This window comes from Prunus avium, chromosome 1 (assembly GCF_965620075.1).
Source record: "Prunus avium chromosome 1, drPruAviu1.hap1.1, whole genome shotgun sequence".
In the NCBI taxonomy this organism is placed as follows: domain Eukaryota; kingdom Viridiplantae; phylum Streptophyta; class Magnoliopsida; order Rosales; family Rosaceae; genus Prunus; species Prunus avium.
Genome location: NC_142284.1, coordinates 19843871 through 19862467, shown reverse-complemented (window position 1 = coordinate 19862467; position 18597 = coordinate 19843871). Strand labels below are relative to the sequence as shown.

General features: G+C 37.7%; 1 protein-coding gene, 1 long non-coding RNA gene and 1 pseudogene across 2 annotated transcripts; all 3 read left to right on the top strand.

Annotated features, from left to right (window-relative positions):
• The first annotated feature begins 13732 nt into the window (after positions 1 to 13732).
• LOC148297503 (uncharacterized) lies at positions 13733 to 14421 on the top strand. The gene is made up of 3 exons (XR_015833142.1): positions 13733 to 13918; positions 14099 to 14186; positions 14277 to 14421. It is a non-coding gene; the product is annotated as an uncharacterized LOC148297503 (long non-coding RNA).
• A 131-nt stretch (positions 14422 to 14552) lies between these two features.
• LOC148297502 (uncharacterized) lies at positions 14553 to 15668 on the top strand (the record flags this gene model as incomplete). Its single annotated transcript, XM_088247605.1, has 3 exons — positions 14553 to 14685; positions 14893 to 15023; positions 15361 to 15668. Coding segments are annotated over 3 exons (309 nt in total), but the record flags the coding sequence as incomplete, so codon positions are not given.
• A 415-nt stretch (positions 15669 to 16083) lies between these two features.
• LOC148297501 (plant intracellular Ras-group-related LRR protein 3-like) lies at positions 16084 to 18068 on the top strand (annotated as a pseudogene).
• Positions 18069 to 18597: the final 529 nt, after the last annotated feature.

The following is an 18597-nucleotide window of genomic DNA, read 5'->3' as shown; positions in this document are numbered from 1 at the left end:
CAAAATTTGTGCTTCAGGCACATGTCCTTCACGAACTTCATGCAATTTCAATCCTCCAACTATTTTATTTAAGAGATTACACTTTATGACACATCAAATAATTTTAACCTAGCTATGTATACATCTTTAGGGAATCGCTTATGGCCATATGCTTTGTGCATTTAATAACCCTTAAAGACAACATGTCGGTCTCCGTAAATGTGCAATAAGAAGGCATTGTTACATCTGTAAACATGGAGAACCTCAACATTCCTTGTTTCTACTAGAAACATTATGTCTTATAAAGTGAGTATATTCTTCTTTATTCATCCTTTGAAGTATATCCTAATTTTATTCAATTCATCCTAGGGAACTGTAGGTCCCTTTTATATACAATGACGGGTTGCCCAAAATGGTTACTATTCATGCATATGGTACTATTCATCAATTTTCACATATATGGTCACTATTCATAATACACTTGCCAGTACATTTACTATTCATGTGTACGGCTCACATATACGGTACTGTTACATTATCAAGGAACTTCAAGTCCTTATTTACATGTCAAGGATCAGGGATCTTCAAGTCCGATCACTTGTTTACAAATATAGTATTGGAGAGATTGTCAACTCTCATATTATTATCATCATTAAGAATTTTTAGGTCATTATGTAGTTGTATGATGGGACATAAAGTATATAAGTAAGACCGAGAGTGTAACAACCCGGTCCTAAATTAATAGTTAAATATTAAATTATTCAGAAAAAGGACAATTTTACCCCAAGAATGATTAAATAATTAAAATAAGAGGAAATAAGTTTAAATGAGAAAATAAATTGAAATAAATAATACAATAAAATGATTTGAATTAATTAAGGTTTTGAAAAGTAATATATTATTTAATATTAAGAAGGGGCAAAAAGGTCATTTTAAGTTCGAGAAGGAATTTGGAAATTTCAATTGGACCGTTGACGCAGAGCACATCGAGACGAATCCGTAGACACGTAGTGGGCTCGAATCGGAGTTGTAACGAAGAAATGGCGATCAAGAATAGGCCAGTGGCATAATCGTAAATATTTCAAAGTTTAGATTTTTTAAAAACCCAGAATTTCTTCATTTGGGCAGCACGATCAGCTACTTACGGCCACTTTTTGGCCATAGTCCAAGAACAAAAGTGGTTCCAAATTAGGTGTTTTACCTAGTGTAGGAGTTTGGGTTGGCAGTTTGGAGAATTTCCGGCTGCCAGAATTTACTTTGCACACCCACACGCTGCCGGCGCGTGGGCGGCCCGGGGGCCAGGTGTCTGTTCGGTTCATTTTTACACATGATTTTTCATGTTATTCACCTATTATTTTGAGTTAGTTCTTGACATTTTATAGCTTTTTACTTCTTTTTTGTGTTTTCTTAGATTTTACCTTGGTTAGAATGAAAATGAGCTAAAAGTGCATTATTGGTTATAAATTCTGATTTTGTTCATTTTCGTAGATCAACTTCTTGGCCTTGGATCAGCATGCTCCAATGCTCGGATGAGGTGAAGATCTTCATGAAACTTGTTCCAATGGATGTTAACTACAACATATCCAAATTTGAGCTCCATTGGACAAGTTTAGCCTATCCAACTGATCCTATATGTTACAGCAGCTCTGGAAATCCGAAGTAGGCCAGTTTTTTACCTCCATAATGTTATCTTGATTCTTCTTGTTACCATAACACTTGGTAACAAGAAATTACTTTGGTTGAGAGATATTATCTGAAACAAAGAGCATCTTGGTGAAGACAATAACAAAAGAGCCCATCATGGCAAGGAGACAAGGCTTAAGGCTTTAACAAAAGTAATTGTTTTATATTAAAAGATATTTTGGAAAAGCTGGAAAGGAGGAGAGAGGAGTGCAAAGAGCATCAGCCATTGAAAGCATTCGATCAATTCCAAACTTTGCAGAGATTTTGAGAGCTAGAGAGCAAGAAGGAGGAGAGCAAGGAGCAACTAAGGGGAGGGAAGAATGGCATAACAATTAGAGAGAACCTTGGGGAGCCTTGAGGCAAGGATCCAAGGGGTTGAAGATGCATTCTCTTTCTCCTCTTTGTTCTTAGTTTCTTTCATTTTATTTGTTTCTTGTAATTTCTTAGTTTCAATGTAACTTCTTATTTAGCTAGGGCTTAGGTTGAAGCCCTAAACATGAAAACCTTATTGTTTTGATGCTTGAGTGTATGAATTTATAGATATTGTTGATGAATTCCAATTCACCAAATTAATCTATCCTTGATGTATGTTCTTTTTTGATTGATCACCTTTGAAAGCATGCTTCTTGAGGTTGTTGGGATTATGTGTATCTTCATGTTATCCTAAGCAATAAATGGATGAAGTAAGAATCATCCATGTGAATTGGTTTCTTGAATACCTAATGTAAACACCATGCTATTAGGATTCTTGTGATGTTCATATTCTCTTTGAACTTAATGGGTTTTTCTTGTAATTGAATCAAAGTACTAAGCACACCTAGATTCGATTATAGGGAAGGCACAAGTATTGTAGCACTCGTACTGCACTTTACGTACATTAGAGAGAATCAATGCGTCTTGAGCCACTCGTACTGGTCTTGATTGCGAACATCTTCAACAACACGTTTAGAGTTCATCACTTGAGTATTCATGAACTTGGGTAGAATTGTTTAGGGTGGATTCCGAAACCCTAGTGTTTGTTATATTTTGATTCCACTTTTTGATAATTCATCTCTGCCATTCTCATTTAATTTCAAGGTCCATTTACTTTCATGCAATAGAAATAGGTCACTTCAAACAAATCAAAACCCCCCCCCCCCAATGTGTGTGTGAGTTGCGTGTTTGACACGTTATGTGTCTTTGTTACTGAATTTTATTTGTTTTTCGTAACTGTTTTGGACTTTTGGTCCGCGTTGTGTTCTTCGTTTTTGTGTGCTGAATCCAACCGTATAAAGAACGTGAAATTTGGATAAACGGTTGGAAAGTTATAGGCAAAACACTGGACAGAGGTCGAAACTGGAAAAACAGAGAAACGAATCTGCCCAAAAACGACCGGTCGTCACTGTTCACGACCGGTCATCATTGTTCACTTTCACTCTTCACATGTGATAAATAGGTGATAAAAGGGTGATAGAAAGTGCTGTTTCTGTTTTTCTTTGGTTTCTTGTGTTGTTTCATTTCTTTTACATTTCTTTACTCATTTTTAGTTTCCAATTTGCATTTGGGCATTTGTGGTGTGTTAAATTAGTGTTCTTTACGTACTCAAACTAGAACTTATAGGAAGCCGACAAGTTCTTCGTGGGATCGACCCCGTACTTACATAATCTTTACTTTATTAGATTCGTGCACTTGCGGGTATTTTTAATTGGTTGTTTGCACATTAATTTGTGTCCTTTTAGGAATGCAACAGTGTCGGGGACCACTCTTGGTCCTAGAATGATCCTCATGTCCTCACGATCGCGTAGGAATTTGCGGATTTCGATTCGGACAATGTTTGAACCCCGAACGGACCTCACTTATTGCGCGATTTTCGAGTTCAATATGTTTGGACCGTTGGATCGTAGTCAAACTGAAATATGTTGATCTAGGTGATTCCAGGATCGTGTGGGATTTGATGGATCATGAATCGGAGTCCTGGATACTCCGAAAATGCCAACCCTAGGGCTAGGATTATAGAAAACTATTCGTCCGTCTGATCGCACGATCGTGATTAATCTGATTGTTCGATTCGGACCTAATTCTTAGGATGTAGTTATTAAAATAGGTGGAACCTATAGGAACTCCTAGATGAGAAATCGGAGGTCGTGGGCCCCGCGGGCCCCGTTGACCAAGTTTAAGCAGTTAGACCCCTCGTTTGACGGTTAACCTTCCGAGGTAGTTATATCCCTTGAGAAGTGTTAGAATGAGCTTGTAGACGAGTCCTGACCGAAAATTGAGTTATATGGATCATTTCATGGATTTATGTGATTATGGAAGGGCTATACATAATATATATAATTTCGGATAATTGATATTTAGATAATCATGTGTTTTTGATCGCTAATGGTATGTATTTTCATTAGTTCAATTTTGAGGCTTTAGTATAGTGTTTAACGGTGCTTCTAAATATTATATCTGAGATATGAAAACTATGCATTATAGGAAATGATGAGATCTCTAAGGGTAGTGGGTAGTGAATTATGTATTTAGTTATTTATTTACTGATTGAGTTATCCATTACTCTTAAAGATTATAATTTTAGTTTCAGAACGATTCGTTAATGGGATTTTGCCATAATTAATAAATTAGCTAAATATCTAAATAGTTTGTGAAATAAGAGGAATTTCAAGATAAGTTTCAGATATGATGTTGTTTTCAAACCCACCACAGGAGTACCCCCTAGTTGCCTTGAAACAATTGTCATTCATAAATAATGCCCCACGAGTTCGGGGACGCCTAAACTGTGTGGTGCGAGGAACGCGGCTCAGGCTGACCAATGGTCTCCTGAGACCTGCGAGGAACACGGCTCAGGCTGACTTATGGTCCCCCGAAACATGCGAGGAGCGCATCTCGAATTGACTTGGTGTCTCCGAGGCCTGCAAGGAACGCGGCTCGGTTAACTTTGTGTTTCCGAGGTTTGCGAGGATGGAATTGACGGATCAGGAATGGGGGTACGCCTAGGTGGAGAGAATTTAAGTTTTGAGATGCCTTTAAACTAAAATGGAGGAGTTTATACAGTACCATTTGAATACGAACTATTTCGAGGAATGCAGATCAGGTTGACTAAACGTCCCCTGAATCCTGCGAGGGTTGCAGCTCGGGCGACCTTGTGTTATCGAGACCTGCAAGGACGTGTCACGAACTAAGACACGAGGAAATGACAGATAATGATAGACACTTCCAGGTGAAAGATGAATGTTTGTTTTACAATGTTTTTAACTGGTGTGAAGACGTATGCAAACGTATGAAGGAATATATAAATATAAATGAACATATTTGATTTCTGTACAAGCATAACAAGAACAGTATAAAAAGTGAAAGAACTATGTGTGGCTTGATCCCTGGTTAAGGGTACGTAGGCAACCTAAAATTAAAAGAAAAATTAGATAATGGATCCTAGTTTTTGAAACACAACTATCCATTATCTTTTTTAATTCTAAAATAAATTTAAATTTTTTTAAAAAAAGCCTCTTCGCACGTGCTTCCCACGCGTGTGAAGAGGCTAGTATATATAATATATCATAGACTAATATATTATTAAACTAATATATAGAAGTATGGCTAGAAAGATTCTAGCAATCATACTAAGGGTTAGTTTGGTATTGCAGTGTTTTTAAAAAAAAAACTGCTTATGCTGTGCTGCAAGAATAAACAGCTGTGAAACGAAGTAGCTAAGTGTTGTCAAAAAAAGTAGGGCAAATATTCAATTATGCTAAGATAAGCTCATATTATTATTCTTCTCAAATATGGAGGTATTTATACAAGTACAAAGATGTGTAAACCCTAAATAAAATAGGAAATATATCTAAATTACAATAGGAAGTCAATCTCTATTAATAATTGGTAAGTAACCAAAATTCTAATGAAATAAGGAACCAAAATCCTAAATAAGTAAGGACTCGCCAACACTCCCCCTCAAGTTGGGCAAAGATATTTCGCACGCCCAACTTGACAAGCGAGTCACAGAACACCATACTTGAGAAGCACCAATTGTAGAGAAGGTCTTTTTGTCAACCACGAGTGAAACAAGTGACAAACTAAAGTAGAGTTTGCAGCGGAAACACAAGAGCAAACCCTAAAAAATAGGGCACATAGCAGAACACAGAAACCTTATGAGCACGGCAGCAGATAAGGCAGAACACAAAAGCCCTGTGAGAACGGCAATAGATAAGGCAGAAACCAAACTCTAAAAATAGGGTAAGGCAAGGTAAGGCAAATAAAGGCCAAGCAAAGGCAAGGAGGCAAGGCATGGCAAAGAAAGCCCATATAGGGCAACAAAACCCTAAAAATAAGGTAAGGCACGACAAAGGCAAGAGGTCAACGGGCATGGCAACAAAACCCTAACAAATAGGGTAAGGCAAGGCAAAGAAAGTCAAGAGCAAAGGCAAGGTCAACGGGCATGACCACAGCGGAAACACACCAGCAAAGGCATGAGCAACAATACTGGCACCAACAAGAGCAACAAGGCAGAGACATAACATGCATCATCAACAGCGATACAAGGCATTGGCACCAGCAACAGCAGAGACAACTTCTCTTCACTCCTCTTCTCCCCCTGAAGAGAAGGGGTCGATGGAGCCATATGATCAATGGTACTTGAGAAACATGCACTGACTAACACTGAGATGTAGCAGAATCATCCATGGCAGATAGGTGGTTAAATTGTAGCGGAATAGATGAGCAGCGGTGTCACTCCCCCTCAAATCCGACGATGTATGAGAGTCGAGATTTGGAGAAAGTAACACCCAAATAAAGTTGCAACACTCCCCCTCAAATCCGACACTGGTAAAGGGTCGAGATTTGGAAGAAGAGAAATTGAAATAATAGTAAAGAGACTCAAACATGCCAGTCTCGTGGCAGAAACAAATGCAAGAGGGGAAGGTGGTAGCATACGGTTGTCCCATGAAGAAAAAACATAAGAAAATGAAAATAGTAAGGGAGGAAACCCAGCAAATCATGAACAGAGAGAAAAACAAAGATAAGGTGCTCAAAACTGAGAAGCGGAAAGGCAACTCAAGAGAGTTGCCGAAGAAGACAGAGACCAGAAGAACAGTCAAAGGAAAGGCTCGGTGAGCGGTGACGAGGCTCGCGGAGGAAAGCAACAGCTCGGTGAGCGGTGACGAGGCTCATGGAGTAAAGCAACGGCTCGATGAGTGGTGACGAGACTCACGGGGTAAAGAGACTTGTTATGAAGTTTCAAAGATAGAGAAGCTGAGATATCAAGAAAGACCATCTGGCATACAAAGATGAAAAAATAAAAGTTTTGGAACAGTAGCAAAGAAGCATGTGAAGGCTAGGTGCGGTGAAAATACATATGAGAGGATGAACAAAAGATGGTGACTTTACAAGATGAAGACCCATGATGGGTTAGGAATGAGGAGTGCCAACGACTCTCAATTTGGCAGAGGTTATCACAGGATCGGAACTAGGCTCTTGATACCATGTCAAACAAAGTAGGGCAAATATTCAGTTATGCTAAGATAAGCTCATATTATTATTCTTCTCCAATATGGAGGTATTTTATACAAGTACAAAGATGTGTTAACCCTAAATAAAATAGGAAATATATCTAAATTACAATAGGAAGTAAATCTCTATTACAATAGGATTAAATAATAATTGGTAAGTAACCAAAATTCTAATGAAATAAGGAATCAAAATCCTAAATAAGTAAGGACTCGCCAACAAGTGTTTGGTAATCTATATTTCTAAAAGTGCTGTGAATATAAAATGTGTTTGGTAAATATTTTTGTAGAAGTGCTGTTACTATGTATAATGACCAAAAAGGGTATGATACCAAAAATGTTATTTATGTTTTTCATACAAGACAAGAAAAGGGGGTTTTTCTTTATTTTTTTTCCCTCCCTGTTCTCTTGATCCTTCTTCTCTCTTCTTCTTCATCTCTCATCTTTTTCTATGTAAACAACCAAAAGTTAGAAAGAAAGAAAAAAAAACCAAAAAAAAAAAAAAAAACAAACCAAAACCAGGCCAAAGAAATCAACAACAACGAAAACAAATTTGCAACCCAAATATGCATCAAAGCTTTGGACACAAACCCTCATCAAAGGTTTTTTTTCCAGATCTGCAATCCTGTCACTGGTTGATGAGGAATCAAATCTGCAATAATTGGTTTTCCCCCATTGATTCCCATTTCAAACATTTTATTCCTTCTCTTGTGGTTGTTCCACATCCCTCCCTCACTCCACTCCCTACACACCAAACCGCAGCCCCACATAAAAACCCAGCAAACCACTCTCTCTCTCTCTGTACCAAAAATCCTGCCATAACACAACCACATCTCATACGGACCAGGGGAGGTTATGGCGAGGTGGTGAATTTGGGACTGTGGTGGGTTTGAAAGTGGAATAGAAAGTGAGGATAAGGGATGTCATTTGCTAAAATAAATGGGGGGTATTATGGGTATTTTGAATGTTTCATTAATTACTCCGCATGCTTCTCAAAATTATATTTTAATGCTTACAGGATGAAGAAAAAATTAAAAGGAGTTCGTAGGATTTTTTTTCGTACATTTAATAATTTTTTATGAATTTATTACGATTTTTGGAAGTTAAAGCATCGAAAAATAGTAATTAATGGAAGAGAATGACAAGTGGAAGAACCTGAATGGTGCATCATTAATACTTCAGACGGGTGTCATTCTCGCGTAGCACCGCGAGTCTTCAGTGCTGCTACTTGTCATTCTCTTCCATTTATGACTATTTTTCCAATGCTTTAACTTCAAAAAATCATAATAAATCAGAAAAATACACCAACAAATCCTACGAAATCATTGCAACATTTTCTTCGTCTTTTAATTTTTAAAATAAAACTTTGACTTATATAAAATTCAAATAATTTCTCAAACTCAAGTTTGTTTCTCTACAAACTATAACACTAAGTCGAAGATCACTAGTCTTCATCACTATAACTCTTCCTCCAATTATTACTTCAAATTTCCCGAAGTAAAATTTTTATTTTCACACATAAGATCGAAGATAATGTTGCAAGGAATTCGCAGAAATTTTCAGTGTATTTTTCTGATATTTTTTTAATGATTTTTCATGAATTTTTTTATGATAAACTCACAAAAATCATTAAAAATAATGTCGCAAAGAATTTTTAGAAACTTTCGGTTCGTTTTTTTTTTACTTTTAATTAATTTTTTGTGAATCTTTAAGTGAAATCAACAAAAATGAAACTTTAATGACACATGGCGCTTCGGGATAGTGACACATGTTGGAAACCCTGACGGCGCAACCATCAGGCACTGCCATGTGTCATTCTCTTCCATTCATTGTTATTTTCCAATGCTTTAATTTCCAAAAATCATAATAAATTCGTAAAAAATCTCCTAAAATTACCAAAAATATGTCACGAACATTTTCTTCATCTTTTCAGTTGTAAAATATAAAATTGACACATAAAAAAATTAAATAATTTCTCAAACTCAAGTTTTTTCATATACTACCTATAACACTAAGTTGAAGATCATTCCTCTTCCTCACTACAACTCTTCCTCCAATTATTACTGCGAATTTTCCAAGGTCAAATTTAGATTTTCACATATTATAGTTGAAGATAATGTCGCAAGGAGTTTTTAGAAATTATCGATGCATTTTTCTGATTTTTAATTAATTGTTTGTGATTTTTTAAAGTCAAATAAACAAAAATGAAACTTTAATGACACATGGCTCTATGAGATAGTGGCACCCGTCAAGAACTTTGATGACGCAGCCATCAAGCGCTGCCATGTGTCATTCTCTTCCATTTATTACTATTTTCGAATTCTTTAACTTCCAAAAATCATAATAAATTCGTAACAAATCTGAAAATTTTACCAAAAAATGTCACGAACTCATTGTCGAAGATAATGTTGGTGTATTTCTTGATTTTTTAATTTTTTAATTATTTATGAATTTTTTTATAGGTAAACGCACAAAAATGATACTTTAATGACACGTGGCGCAAAGGTGAGTGACACCGATAAGAAGCACTAACCCGTCATGTGTTTCCTTTTTCTGTGTTACGTAAAAAAATTCACAAAAAATTAATAAAACTCATAAAAATACACCAAATATTTCTACGAACTCCTTGCAACATTATGTTCGACTATAATGCACGAACATCCAAATTTGACTTTAGGAAATTTGTACTAATAATTGGAGGAAGAGTTGTGTTGAGGAAGAGTAAAGATCTTAAACTTAGTGTTATAGTTATTATAGCAACAAACTTGAGTTCGAGATACTATTTGAAATTTTTTATAGGTCAATTATATTTTAAAGCTTAAAAGATGAAGAGAAAGTAGTTCGGGGTGTTTTTCTGATTTTTTTTATTAATTTTTTAATTAAAATTTTAATCTTAAAAGGAGCATCGTGAAAGCATAAGATATATGTTTCATACAGGCATCATGCATGCTTCATTATGGGTTCAACAATGCGTCATTCTAGGTAATAGAATAAAATCTTAACATAAACAATATAAAAAAGAAACATTTATTACATATGGCGCTATGGAAGGACACACGTAAAAAAAAACCTGACATCATATTCTTCCATTGCCATGTGTCATTATGTTCAGTTTATTTATATATTTTCTACGCCTAAATGTCAAAAATTCGTAATAAATGCAGTAAATGGGAGAGAATGACAAGTTGAAGCCTCTGGAGGTTGCATCGTCAGTGCTTCTCACTGGTGTCACTCTTCGTGGCGAGATAAACTCTCATGTAACGTGAATAACAATTTTTGCTATTTCCGGCCAATAAAGCAATGACACGCATAATAACTTTTCCACGTGTTATTGTGTTATTAGTCGGGGATAGCAAAAGAATGCTATCCCCTTTACAGGTAAGTGTTTTTTGCTTCGTAGCACCGCGTGTCATTAAAGCTTACTTTTTGTGTGTTTACCTTAAAAAGTTCACAAAAAATTAATTAAAAATCAGAAAAATAAATGTGCCAGGACAAGATGCAACTTAAGTTGCTCTTTTAATCCAGCCATCCAATTTTATCCAACGGCTGCGATCTGTCCTCATTTAAGTTCCTCAATTAAGGTTTCTCAAGAGAGACTCACTTAGGGATGGCAAAAATTCCCGCCGGGTCGGGTCCCCGTCGGGTACCCGCCCCTAACGGGGGAAGATTTCGGGGAAAATCGGGGGCGGGTATGGGGATCCCCGAATTTTAAAAATCCCCAATTGGAGATGGGCCGGGGATGGTATCGTTCTCCCCATCCCCGAACCCGGCCCGATTAGTGATATATATAATTTTTTTAATTATGAATATAGAATTTAGAATATATATTTCAATAAAGCAATAGGAAACAATTCATGATTTTCTCGGTTGGCCAAGAAACATATGAAAATTGTTTTTTTATGTGTTCTCCCCGTTATTAGAACCTCCTTCCATTCCATATTGTCTGATGTAGCTACGCTGCTGGTGCTATAGTGCTACTAGTTTTTTTTTGTTTTCTTGTTCTTTTATTTTCGTAGGTCTTTAATGTATTTTGTTGTTGTTAATTTTAGTAGTAAAATAAGAATTTTGTGACAAAGTGCTACTAGTATTTTTTGTTTTCTTGATCTTTTATTTTCGTAGGTCTTTAATGTATTTTTGTTGTTGTTAATTTTAGTAGTAAAATAAGAATTTTGCGACAAAATATTTAGTTTTGATTGTGGAATATATGATTTCTATTAGTTTGTCAAATTGTTTATATGATTTTAAGTAGTTGAGTTGAATTTTATGGTTTAATTGAATGTAATTGAGTTTATTTTTTTTTTTGTCAAAATTGAGTGTAGTATATTTTTAATAAATAAAAACCGGGGAATCGGAGCGGGTTTGGGAGACAACCCCCCGACGGGGACGGGGATGGGGATTCCCTGAAATTTCTTATTGGGGATTGGGGCGGGTACGGGTGAGGGGGGGAACGGGGACGGGTATGGCTACCATACCCGTCCCCGAACCGGCCCGTTGCCATCCCTAGACACACTCATTTGGATTTGGAATTAGTTGGGACTTGGGCCTACTGGGTTTATTGCGCCTGGCCCAGAATTTTCGAGATGCCCTTCTTTATGTCCCCTAGGGTTTTGCTGCTCCAGAACCAGAATTGTCGCCTCATCGAGTCTCCATTCTTCCATAGGGTTTGTCGTCTCTCAATTCTCGATTCCTAGTCGTCTGTCCTCAATCGATTCTCCATGAACTCCTTACTCTCTGAGTATGTTCACTCTCGCAAGAGGGTCCGGGATCTAACTGTTGAGCGAGATGAGGGTTTGGCGACAATAAATCGCTATGTTGTCGATCCGAAGCATGTCCTTCATCCTTTTATATTCATTACCATGAGGCGGCAAGTGGATGCGCTCGTTTACCGCAAGAGCATCCAAGATTCCTTTAAACCATCCTCCATTATGATCAGAACAGGCGAGAATGACCGTGATTTACTTGATGCGGTGACAGCAGTCCGTCTGGGCTGCAGTGTGAGAATTGCATCAAGTCCGGTGCGCCATCGGACCACCAAGGATTACCGCAAGTACCAATCACTGTACTTTGCGTGGAGGGTTTCTGTGTTGGCTGTGGAAGAAGAGTACCGACGATGTGAGCAGCTCTACAAGAGGTTCCGTGATGTGAACATGGTCAAGGTATCCAACGGAGATGAACTGAGTGTCTTGATCGATGTTAAAAACAGTGGTGGTTGGAGGGCGAACACTGTCGTCATACCTACCTCGGATGCTTTTGCAAATGGTTTATCTCTGGAGCAAGATATTGGGGAAGCAGGATTTGTATTTCTGCTTGGGGACCAGTAAGTATCATATACTTTTCAATTGTTTTGTTTTCTTAGAATTGTTTTCCTAATTCATCTTCATTTAATCTCTTTTTATGTTTTGTGATTATTATAATTTTTGGGCATAAAATAGCGAATTCATATCTAACCTGATGGCATTGGCATTATTATTTGAGTTTTATTTAATGGTTGATAAATTCTTTTTGGACAAATTATTTAGTCCTCCCTGCCATTTACATGTTATTGTTGATAAAAGTTACAATGTTTGCATCTTTTCTCTTTCCTAAATGTATGACTCGAATTGAAATTGTACTTTGTTTGCCTTTACAGTGCTGATGCTCAATAGAAGAATTCTCAATAGAAGAAGGGAGTACATAGCAAGCTTTTGATGTACTTGCGGATATAGATAGATCCTGCCTGTTTTTGAAACTTTTAACAGGCATAGTTCAGACTTTTGTGTATGGTTGTCGGTTTAGTAAGAGGAAACTCTCAGACGAATTTAAGAGTTCCCCCAACTTTTAAATGACTGGTGTTTACAGTTAAAAGTTACAACGTTTGCATCTTTTTCGTTTAACTTCCTTCATGAAGTGGTTTCTCTCTTTCTCTGTTCAAAATTGGGTTGTTGTGTGCCAGTCGAGTCTTACTTTCGTGTGCTGAATGTTCTAACCTTTCTTTTCACTTTCTGGAGATGTGTTCATCAGTTCTTGTCTTAATTCAAGGAAGGCAAACTAGACAAAAAGAGACAAGTGCACACAAAAACCAAAACCATTTTCACTCCAATTATATTACATTTGGTTACATCAGAAATCAAGAGGGAAACCAAAGCAAAGAAGATAAAAATGAACTTAATTCTATGCTATACCTTTGCACACCAAAAAACGATAAACAGGAATCCATGTGAACCGGTTAATCCTCTCTCTCTCTCTCTCTCTCTCTCTCTCTCTCTCTGTGTTTACTTTTCAATGTATCCTCTAGCTGAATATATAGGCGAGGTGCCAATGTATACTTGCTGTCTTACACTCTGAATGACTAAGGATTTAGCAGGTTCTGTACAACTGGTAAATCAGAGGCCAAAAAATGGAACACACCAAGACAAACTAAAGAATGACACACCAAGCACACAGGATGTGAGTACCGAATAGGAACTCCGAGGGTGGTAACTATTCTGAGGGACAAAAGAATGCAGAATACTTTGTTAGATTCTTTTGGAAATGCTGAATGCACCGTAACATTCTAGATCTTGGTTTTGGGAAGCAGACCTTAACCCGCCTTTTGGTAAAATTTCAGGCTGGAATGGCTGCAATCCATAGAGGAAAGGAATTCAAAAAGAACATGAACTCAATAGGCAAGGCAACTAAGCCATGTAAAATTTCTATGTATGTATAAGGTGGATAAAAAGGGCTGGTTGATTATAAGGGCCGACTAAAATGACCCAGATGAGGATACGCATGAGGAAGCTTGCTTTGAAAACAAGGTCCGTATCATCTCATTGTGTAATGCTTCGTGTCCATGTGATAAATGTCTACTTCATCTAATAATTATGTTTTTAAAATTAAAAAAATTGTCCGAAAAGTGATTTTACCTTTTTAATGTTGATATTAAAGAAGTTGTATTGAGCCATACTATTGATGCAATTTGTTGTGTTCTATACCAGGGAGAAAATAATGACGACACCAAGGAAAGAGAAAAAGAGAGAGGCTAGAAGAGAGGAAAAGGCTGAAAAAGCTGCAGTGTTGGATAAGGTTTTAACTTAACTGCCATACACTAAAAATGTACTGGACTTGATCTGTTATTGTCGCTAGGTCTCATAAAGATTTACTGTCCTTCTGCAGAGCATTGAGAGAGAACTACTAGAACGCCTCAAGAAAGGAGTTTGTGGTGATGCATATAAAGATATATAGAATTACCCCTTTGATAAATACCAAAAAGTTCTTGAAGGGGAAGAATGCAGTTGGATACTGAGAGAGAAGAAGAAGAGGAGGAGGAGGTATTCTTGTCCAATTTATCATTCCTTCTTTTTGGATGATCTAATATCTCAAGTATTAGTATTGAAATGTGAAGTATTTCATGGTATGCTTACTTGAAATTGTATGCTTTCATAATCTAAATACTTTTGTGGTTGGAATAAGCAGGAACCTGAGATAGAATATGTTGAAGGTTATGATGAACTTGAAGAGGAAGATGATATTGAAGATTTTGCTGGTTTTTCAATGGAAAATTCTCATGCAGATGATGATATGGGTAAAGCTAAATTCTAGTCTTAACAGAATATGAAATGAATGCATGCATAATCCACACAAAATTTGCATAATAGACTAATTTTTTTAGTCTGCTGTGACTAAAAAAAGGTTTATAATGCTTTGTTCCAACTGTTGTATAAAACTATGGGGAAGAGTTAGTGTGCTTGTGCGTATCAAATGGACTCAATGAAGGATCTTAATGATGCAGTTGGAAGTGATGAAGAGGCAGAAGCAGTTATTCGCAAGAGAGAGAGAAAGGAATCTCCCTTTGCTTCTAGAAGATTTGAGAAAGATGAACCTGCTGCCAAATCGAAGAAGAAGCCGAGGGTACTTGTTGAGGTAATGGCTAGTTACATATTCAGTCTTGAGATCTTTAGTTGGTTCAGCATAGTTTTCTTGCTTTTCTTGCTTGAAAAGCATTGATGTATCACTTTAACTAGAAACTGTCTTTCCTATCCTTAGGACTTAAGGGGTTGCTATTAGACCATATTGTATGTTAAATCCAAGCCGCTTATCTCCCTTTTAGTTGTAATTGATTAGTAGAGCAGTACCCTTAATGTAAATAATACCCTTTTTTAAATAATTGTGAAATCACTAGAAATAACTTGCTATATCTACACGTCTATTGTGATATGTAACTCTTCCCTCGAATCTGAATGTATTCTTTATTTATCAGGTTGAGCATGAAGATGCTGGTGTTAGGCAAAAGGCAGTCCACTGAGAACTTCTTCTTATTTCATTATTTGATCTGGAAAAGATATGGTTGCAACGCTCTTCTTCTTGTGAGGTTGGCCTATTTTTCTCAAAGCTTGCTGCGCAAGGAAGGAACTTGCTGATGGTGACCAAATTTTGAAAGATTTTGATAGCTGAACAATTTTTTTAAATTACTGTAGTGACATTGCTAGCTTTGAGTTGGAGCTGGCTTTGGCCTGTGGGTTGTTTGTAGGCCAAGGGACATTGTTAGTTAGGTTTTCTGTATTGTAAACGTCTTCTATAACAAAGAAAAACAATAGTCTGTTGGAAGGATCCTAGTTTTTTCCTTTGCTTTTGTTTTGGATTTTATTTCTGTTTATGAATCCTTGTTCTCTTTTCATTTGGATGACGTTAATGAGAACTGCTGTCATCCCTTCCAAATGTAATTTTAAGAACATAGTTCTAAATTAAATGGTTCTACAGTTTATGGGTTGTTCAAGATCCAACAAGTCATGTCGTCAACCAGTAGCCCATGACCCTATCTGGTTGGAGCCCACAGGTTTCTCTACTACTTTCCAGTTCTCTCCCCCTTTCTCTGCACATATATGTTTCCTCTTTCTCCAACACTTGTATTCTATCTCTCTCTGTCTCGATCATCTTCTACTCGTATGTCCAACTGTTTGGAGTTCTTATGAGTCCGAATGAAATGGATCAACAATATTCCAAGGACTTTCCGATCCTATCCTATATCCTGTCAAAGCTCGACCCTAAATCCAATCCACCACTCTCACCCCAACTCCAAGAAACTCTGTTGACTCAGCTTCCCCCACCTGAACCACCCCAAAGTCCTTGCTTCCATGACCCACCTCATCCCCACCACCCTCTCTCAGACCCTCTCCCTGCTCCGGGCCCTCGGTACTCCCCCCGACCTGTCCACCGTGGTTGTGGCACGTGCCAAGATCGCTGAAATCCAGTCTAAGCTCCAAAACAGTAGTAGTAGTAGTGCCCTCCAAGAAGCCCAGAACTACTCACAAGTGAGAGAAGCGGCAGAGAAAGAGTTGGAGATATACAAGGCGGTGGTGAGGTTGGATGAGATGCACGAGACCTATGAGGAACAGTTGAGGGATGTGGAAGTGAGGCTTGCAGAGGCATATGGTTCGGTCGTGGCTGATTTAGAAAAGGAGAAGGAGGGTGAAGTGATAAAACTGAATGAGGAAGTGGTCAGGATTTTGAAGGAGGCAGAGAGTGGGGTAGCTGTTGAAAGAGTTGAGCTTTCTGGCCGTCATCTGAGGTTTCTACCTGAGGCCTTCGTGAAGCTTCATGGGTTGGTCTCTCTCAACCTGTCAAACAATCAGCTAGAGGTTTCCACTCTCATCTCTCTCTCTCTCTCTCTCTCTCTCTCTCTCTCTCTCTCTCTCTGTTGTTTATCTTAGAGACAGAAAAGCATACAACTTTTAATGAATCAGTTCACTTTTTGAATTAGACATATGCCAGATCAAGCATTTAGCTAATCCTATATGAAAAATTAATATAGCTTACAAGTCCACTCACAATTGGTTTTCTATATTTAGAGCAAAATCCAACTAACCAACCAATGTTTGCAGCAGATGGATAGAATTAAGACTCTCCTTGGCATCATTGATCTCTAAGTAGTAACTTATGATTAGGGTCTTGCATTTCATTGACGTAGTTCCTGGTAACATATTACATAACTGGTTTATTTTTTTGGCATAACAGTCCATTCCAGATTCAATAGCAGGACTTGAGAAACTCGAGGAGCTCCATGTTTCGTCCAATCTTTTAGTTTCCTTGCCCGACTCACTCGGATTGTTGCTTAACCTGAGGATCCTCAATGTGTCAGGAAACAAGCTGGATGCCCTTCCTGAAAGCATTGCTCGTTGCAGGTAATGTCTCAAATTTTCTTTTTCCACTTGTCCCATCTGTTCTTCATGTGTTCTGTTCTTGGCGGGTAATGTTTCCTTCTTTTCCTGTAATTCTCACTTTGTGACTGTTTCCAAAACTTCTTTTTGTACTCAATATTAGTTCACTGGTGGAGCTAGATGCAAGCTTTAACAACCTGATGTGTTTGCCAACAAATATTGGTTATGGGCTACTGAATCTCGACAGGCTCTCAATCCACTTGAATAAAATCCGTTCCCTTCCTCCATCCATCTGTGAAATGAGGTCACTGAGATATCTAGTTGTTCATTTCAATGAGCTTCGTGGGCTGCCATATGCAATTGGGAGACTGACAACTCTTGAGGTGCTCAACCTGTCCAGCAACTTCAGTGACTTGACAGAGCTTCCTGAATCAATTGGTGATTTAACCAACCTCATGGAGCTTGATCTAAGCAACAACCAGATTCGAGCTCTTCCTGCAAAATTTGGCCTGCTTAGAAACCTAACCAAGCTCAACTTGGATCAGAACCCGCTCGTGATTCCGCCAATGGAGATAGTAATTCAAGGGGTTGAAGCTGTCAAGGAATACATGGCACAGAGGTGGCTCGATATCGTAACAGAGGAACAACAGAGGAGCATGCTTGAAGCAAGCAAGCAAACAGCTCAGACTGGATGGCTGGGTTGGGGAACCTCCTTGTTGAATAACTTGGTTTCTGGGTTTCCCATGGTGTTGCAGGTAATCTTGGAGGGAAGAGAGATTCTAGAGACCCATGTCTTGATCAACAGTTGTGATCATCCAGCTTTTTCTGTAAATATTCCTGTGTATATATGTGTAGTCTGGACATTTAGTTATGTATGAAGTCTGGTCTCCGTAAGATATTACTGATTTTACTGCAATTAATGGATGACGATGGTATACATTGTTTTTGTGTAAAATGTTCTTGATAAATTCTCATTTATTTTCATGGGTTTTACCACAAAAAAAAAAAACAAAGAATTATTGAGCCAAGTGAAATGCTCTTACGACTAAGCTATGGACCTGTTGGTTTTCTTAAAGTGGTTGTTGAGCACGCACACAGCTGTCCGGAAGTGCCTTATATAACAATATTTTCATTTAGAGCCCTTGATCAAACTCAAGCAATCTTCTTCCCGAAAAATGGCGTCCTTCCAAATGGCAAAAGACACCATACCTCATTCCCTCATGTGAAGAATCAAAATGGGAAAAGACATCTTAATGTAGGTTTTGAGTAATGGAAGGTATAAGAGCGTGCACCGCATTCACAGGGAAGTGACCAACAAAGTTGAGGCAAGATTGTCATGT